The sequence below is a fragment of the Capsicum annuum genome, chromosome 9 (assembly GCF_002878395.1).
Source record: "Capsicum annuum cultivar UCD-10X-F1 chromosome 9, UCD10Xv1.1, whole genome shotgun sequence".
NCBI classification, from domain to species: domain Eukaryota; kingdom Viridiplantae; phylum Streptophyta; class Magnoliopsida; order Solanales; family Solanaceae; genus Capsicum; species Capsicum annuum.
The window spans coordinates 26,884,311-26,891,550 of NC_061119.1; the positions used below are offsets into that span (position 1 = coordinate 26,884,311).

Consider the following 7,240-nt stretch of genomic DNA (forward strand, 5'->3'; position numbering starts at 1 on the left):
TGAAGTTCGGCCAAATCCATAATACTCAAAATTTGCCCATGCGTGCATATCTTGACTAGTAAACTCCAGTCTAACTTTTCGCTCCAGTGTAAATATCTTAACTAATATCGCATGATATCTACTGTTATGTGCATATCTTGACTAGTTTCACATGATATCTATTATCTCTCACCAGTTTATATGATAACATATCTTGACTAGTTTCACACACCAGTTTATATGATAACATATCTTGACTAGTTTCACATGATGTCTATTACCTCCTGTTAGCTTACATGATATTATTATGTTATCTATTATCGTTCATCAGCATATGTTTAAAAGAAAAACATTCTACTTCAGAAATTAGCTATGTTAAAACTCCTTTGTCTACGGCGAAATGGAATTTTATATCAATGAAGATCTTTTGAATTACGTTATTTAGACTTTACCTCAATTGGAAAACCTTTTTGAGAAAAAATTGTAAAGTGAAAATGACAAAGAGTCGTTATATTTTGGGAATCTTTTCTTTTCTTTTAAACAAGATAACACCTTGATTACAAAAGAAGATGAGTGACAATGCAATAAAGTTGTATGTCTATGTCTACCTCTTTATAGTTTCTTGATCTGTACTTCACCCCCTTCATACATCTCTTTTCCTAACTTTAACCTCAAAAAGTTAAAAATCACAAGCAAAATTCATGAAAATAGCAAAAATATAAAACAAAATAAAATTAAAAAAGAAAGAAGAAAAAAAAATGGGATTAAACTCTGTACAAATATACTCCCCTCTGTCCGACGTAAAAGGGTAAAATTATCTGTCTATTTTTATGTTGATTTAGATATATAATCTTCAGATTTTTGAGATACTAGTTTAGATATACGCGCCTCGCGCGTGTATCTCAATTTAGTGAGTTTAATTTTACAAAATTAGTCAAAATATAAAAAGCACGACGGTGTTTCAAAATATTTATTACATTTTTTGTTTGTTAGCGTCTTGACATTAGGACAATTTTTAATTATTATCCAAAGTAGAAATTAGTCAATCGAAAAGCATATATATTAGTTTAAACACAAGAAAGTTTATAAAGAAGAGTATATTCTCTTTAGTCCTTCCTTGATTTATTTTCTTTCACCTCTTCTCTCTTTCTTTAATCTTCTTAATCTCTTCTTTCATCTTCTCTAATTTCATATCAACATTATTGTCCTTTTGTTTGGATTGTAGGCTTGTCAGCTTCTTCAGAAGCTTCCTCAACTAATCTGTTCAACCCAATTAATTTATCAATAATTTTTAATATATTGAGAAGATTTCTCAAAAGATATTTTTGTTAACTAACATTTATATTTAAGATTTTATAATAGTAGGTAGATAGATTAAACTCGATTTAGCATGAATAATGAACTTGATCTACTTTCAAACTTAATTAGTAAGCTCAAAATTGAAAGATTCGACTATAATCCTAAATTTATATGTTCATTTTCAAACAAAAGTTATGCATATCAAGATTCAACACTTACTATAACCCTTATATTTAGAACTCAACTAACAACTTTAATTAAAGATTCAACTATAATACTAAAGAAATACTTAAATAATATAACTAAAACAAAGCACAATTAAACAAAGGAAGGGAAAAAAAAAGAAACAAACTTTGATATTTTTGACTACTTCATTTGGTGACGACTTGCTTATTTCTTTCAATTTTTGATAAAAAAAATTCTATTGAAAAAGAAACACGAGAGATTATCAAAAAAGAAGAATTCATTGTCTTGTTAATTATTTAATCAGAATTTATATATAATCTTTAAAGTTATTAATTAAAAGGAATAAAGAAAGATGGAGAAGATGATAATAATGAATACACACACAAAAAAAAAAGACAACTTTAATTAATAACAAAATAAGAAGAAAAAGTAAAAGTAGAGATATGTTTCTAGTAGTTTTTTTATCCAAAATATTAGTTAAATAGAATTGTATAGATATATATATATATATATATATATATATATATATATAAGATTTTAAATGATTTAGAAAATTTTATATAAGGTAAAATTTTAAATGATTTAGAAGTGTTAAATATTATTAATTCTTACTTAAATTAAATAGTCAAACCAAAAAAATTTATAACTGAAATTAATTGTTAACACAATTTTGATGGAAGATGGGAAAGGTTTTTTGGGTTTTTATTATTATATTATTTTTTTGTTTCACATTTGGGGTGGAAATTTTTTATAATCACAATTTTTTTATTATTATATTTTCCTTTTTAGCTTCACACATTGTATCACTATTTTTTTTATGGAAGGAAAATCTTTTTATTTTTTTATTTTTTGGTTTCTGAATATGATTAGGTTTTGTAGATATTGGAAAAGAAATTATATTTTTGTGAGGAAAGGTTTTTGTTTTTTTTTGGTAATATAGTTAATATTTAATATTATTTAAATAATAAAAAGGGTGAAAAGACGATTTTGTCAAGTATTTTAATAAAGGGCAAAAAGTTCAAACAACATTTCTAAGGCCCTTCACAATTTTAATATATTATAGATATAAATTATAAATTATAGATATAGATAATTAACAACCAAACTATTTAAAAAGTCATGAAAAAAATCAGGATTAAAGAAAATACCTCCTAATTTGACTATCAAAATAGTAATTGTGTCACATAAAGTGGGTAGATGGAATTCCTTTAATTTCCTCTCTATTCCAAAATATATGATCTAATTATAAACGACAAACACCTCTTAATTTGATCAAAATAGTAACTATGTCACATAAAATGAAACAGATGAAATTATTTTAATTCTAATAAACGACATATTTAAAGAATTTAGCTAGTCTAAGGTAACTAAAGATAAAATTTTTATTTTAATTCTAATAAACGACATATTTAAAGAATTTAGCTAGTCTAAGGTAACTAAAGATAAAATTTTGTACGAAAACATTATATGTAATAATTCTTACCTCTACTAGTTAAAAAGAATGTTACTATTGAATCTTCCCTACGAAGTAAGAACTCATTCGTGAACAATAATTCAGTGAAGCGAGTACTTCTAGCTGTTGTAGTATTGTTGGTTTCTTGATTCACCGGACCAAAATCTACTGGAATCGCGGTGGATAATTGAACGATACGTGTATGGTTCTTTGCCCTCTTCTAATTGGTGTAGCTTTTCGTTTAATGCCACGATTGGGTTTTGGTGCTGGTGGACATGTTGCCAAAATTGGGATTTTGGACTCCAGTGAAGTTGGAGTCCTAAATCCATCATCATCTTCTGGTACCACTTCGTTGTCATCAGGTTGTACTACTACAACCTCGTTGACAACATTATCTTGGGGCACCACTTTGTTGTCAACAGGTTGTAGTACTACTACCTCGTTATCTTGTAGCGCCACTTTGTTGTCAGATTGTAGTACTAGTCCCTCGTTGACAACATTATCTTGTGGCACCACTTTGTTGTCAACAGGTTGTTGTGCCACTACTTCGTTGACAACGTTATCTTGTGGCACCACTTCTTTGTCAACAGGTTGTACTACTACTACCTCGTTGATAACGTTATCTTGTGGTACCACAACATCATCAACACATTGTGGTACTACTGTCTCATTGAAAACACCACCTTCTGTACGATGATCTTGTGCAGTATCACCTTGACGCCCTCTGGGAACTTGATGCAATGTTACTATTTTGTTGGTGTCATCATCTTTTTGATCATCCATTAATATTGTAGTATCTTGACACCCTTTTGGATCTTGATGCAATATTTGTATTTTGTTGGTACCATCACCTTTTTGTTCATCCATTGTAGTATCTTGATACTCTTTTGGATCTTGATGCAATATTTGTCTTTTGTTGGTATCATCATCTTCGTCATCATCCATTGTAATATCTTGAAAACTGTTTCGATTTTGGCGCAAGAATATTGTTTTCTTGGCACCCTCATCTTTTCGTTCAGCCATTGTATTATTTTGGCACCCTTTAGGATTTTGGTGCATAAACATTGTTTTCTTGGTCATGTCATCTTCTTCTTGATGGCCCATTGTAATATGACACCCTTTAGGATCTTGGTTCAATATTACAATTTTCTTGTCATCATCATTTTTTTGATCATGATGCATTGGATCTTGACACCCTTTTGGATCTTGGTTCAATATTGCAATTTTCTGCTCATCATCATCTTTTTGATTATTTGATGTCATATCTAGATACTCCTTTGGATCTTGTAAAGTGGGTTGTTGTTGGTTTTCACTAGAATTGATCTCATCAGAATTTGACATATCCATGTACTCAAAGATGAAATGTTGTACAAGAAAAAGTCGCGGGGTTAAATTGAGGGGGGAGAAAAGAAGTGAGAGAATAAAATAGGGGTTTTTGTTAATATATAATAAGGAGAATAGGAATAGGTATAGTAGTTACATTAGAATTAGGAGAGGAAGAAGAAGAGTCTTTGATCTAATAAAAGTAGGTATAGTAGTTACATTAGAATTAGGAGAGGAAGAAGCAGAGTCTTTGATCTAATAAAAGTCACCAAATTTTTTGGAGCTAGCTAGTCTTTTTACAACAATATGCATTGTAGTTTGGTATCACTACCTCAAAGGTGAAATATAGAGGTTGTTTCTAAGCTAAGATTTTTTTATTGTAAGCATATTTAGATTTGTGATTTTTGCGTGTAGTTTCACAAGTTGAAGAGGAAAGGAAAATGAAAGAGGGAAAACTTACAATAAAGAAGGAAACTAATTATTACGTCTCACATTAAGGTGTATATGGTTGATGTTTGGGTGAAGGATCCAATGCACGCAAACGCTCGTAAAAATTCCTCTTTTTCTTTGTCTCTTTTGGTGTCCTCTTTAAAGTATCCTAACATCTTCATTGTTTATTGTGTCAGGCCAGGAATATGACTTTGTAATTCTACTGATTTCTTAGTTTATTTTATTTAATTTTTTTAATTTATTTTTACTTATTACGTTTTATTTTTTTAAATCAAACTTTATAATTTTTTATTAACATTTTAAAACGTATTTTTATCATTATATTAATATGAGAAGAGTTACAATTTATACTTTCTTCATTTTAATTTGTTTGTACTTATTCACTTTTACTTGTTTGCTATTTCAAATTAGTTTTTTACTTTTATTTGTCACTTTTAACAATTAGAAAAAGATAATTATGTTTTTGCATGGTTTACCCTTAACAGTAATTACTTATTCTTTAAATTATTTTTTAAAATCTAATATTAAACATCATTTATTAGGGGTAGTGTGACAAAACTATCATGTCAATCATATTTTTTATGGTGTGACAAGTCAAAAAATGACAATTAAAAGTGAATAGAGAAAATATTATTTTTCTTTTTAGTTATTGCAAAAAGAATGTTTGCTTCTATTTTTATGAAAAGTCTTTAATTTTAACTTTTTTGGTGCATGTTTAACATTATAAAATTAAATAATCAAACAAATAAATTGAACTGAAAGTATTAGTATTTTCTTTATATAGTTTTCGAACTTCAAAAAACTAGTATAATCTATTTTAATTCAGCTTTGAAAAAACAATTAAACTGACTCTTGTAAAAGAAAATGTAACAAATAAAATGAATAACACTTATTTATAAATTTAATTTTTTATTTATTTAGGACAAAGGGGGTTAATGGGTAGCTTTCGTTTGGTTTTACTGATTTGCTACGCACTTTGATGCAAGCAGGCACGTGATTTTCGGGGACCAACCTCATCTATCTCGTAGGTATTAGACCTCCTTTTAATTTTTTTCAACTTCTCAAGATATTTTATCTACCTGTTAATTTCTCATTATAAATTGATATATTTAAATTTATAATTTTCTTCAATATATTTTAAAAATAATATTACTTTTTATATTGAATTATTATTTAATTCTAGTATTGTACATTATTCGTTTAAATTGAATTGATGGTTCACCGAAAATAGTTTTTTTATTTTTACAAGACATGAATAAGGTTGCTTACATCCAATTCTCCTCAGATTCCACTTGAAAGATTATACAAGATATGGTGTTGTTGTCGTATACGAAATGTTTAAAATCACAAGAATCAAAGTTATATTTTGGGAATACTACACACAATGGGGCCGAACAACATTAATATTAGGTGTATGAGCTCACACAAATTCAATAACTTTACTTTTGATTAAACTCTGTATTCTTTTCAGAATTCATGAAATGTGTATAAATAGTTTTAGTTGTGAACCAAGAAACAAGTAGCTAAAATGGTATGAGTTCGATGACAAGTTCAAAATTCATGAACATTGAATTTTGACTTGCTCTCTCTCACATATTTAATTTAAGACCACAAAATTCAAAAATCTCTATTAATCCTCTTTATTTTATGTTCAACCAAACTAATACACATAATATAGAAATATAACAGAGGGAATACTACAACACTTTGCTTCCGAATTTGTTTATTGAATACAACAATAATTGAATTTAATCTATTCAAATTGTAAAAGAAAATAATAATAATTAGTATAACTTTCAATTGATTCTTTACGTAAGCTAAAAAGAGAATGCTGCTCAAAAGTATTCTTAAAATGACAAGATATTAACTCATTATATTTATAATACTAATAAATTTATTTTTGTGTTTATGAGTCATTAGTACGACGTAACTGTATTGGTGGTAACGTATAGGTGAAAATGTTCAGTGCATTTGCTCATCATGAGTTACAAATGTAACTTTTCATGAATGCATTTGACCTATAGGAACTAGCTGTTTTTTTTTTTTTTCCAATTTTAAAATAGACCGTTCAACGATTAGGAAGCAAAAATATAGGCGTAAGAGGCTATGAACTATAGTAGTATAGTACTAGCTTTTACTTAAAGTAGGTTCATTGGGGAAATGACATTTAAACTAAACAAAACTATAGAAAGAGAAATTGTTAGTGTTGATTGCTTGATAGGGTGTCACATAGGCGAATGGGGCAAAATTTGAGTGGATTTGAACAAACTTATCAATGCCTGAATGTTGGGTAAGTAGCGGTAATTATCCGTATTTGATTCGAGCAGAGTGAAAACTTGTCCTTTCTGGCCCAGTAGTATTGTAACTATTATCGTGATTGTTGCTAATGGGAATTCCTCCTTTTCAAAGATTAAATTAGGTCAGTTGTTAGATCCAAAATTGTATATCACTGATGAGCGGGTTAAGTGGGTCGGGTCGAGTCACCCGGAGTCGGCCCGTAAATTTTTATCGAGTTGTAGGTTGGTTCGGATTCGGGTCTAGTTAAGTGGG

General features: G+C 28.6%; 1 protein-coding gene across 1 annotated transcript; it reads right to left on the minus strand.

The window, feature by feature from the left end:
- Nucleotides 1–387: 387 nt before the first annotated feature.
- Nucleotides 388–4,832, minus strand: LOC107842188. The gene is made up of 2 exons (XM_016685938.2): nucleotides 2,948–4,832; nucleotides 388–1,239 (listed from the first exon to the last, which is right to left on the minus strand). Exon 1 carries the CDS (start codon nucleotides 4,262–4,264, stop codon nucleotides 3,083–3,085), a length of 1,182 nt encoding a protein of 393 aa, XP_016541424.1. The 5' UTR covers nucleotides 4,265–4,832; the 3' UTR covers nucleotides 388–1,239; nucleotides 2,948–3,082.
- Between the last annotated feature and the right edge of the window lie 2,408 nt (nucleotides 4,833–7,240).

What these genes read in the sequence shown, in the direction of transcription:
- LOC107842188 (XM_016685938.2), bottom strand. Translation starts at nt 4,264, where the DNA reads ATGGATATGTCAAATTCTGATGAGATCAATTCTAGTGAAAACCAACAA.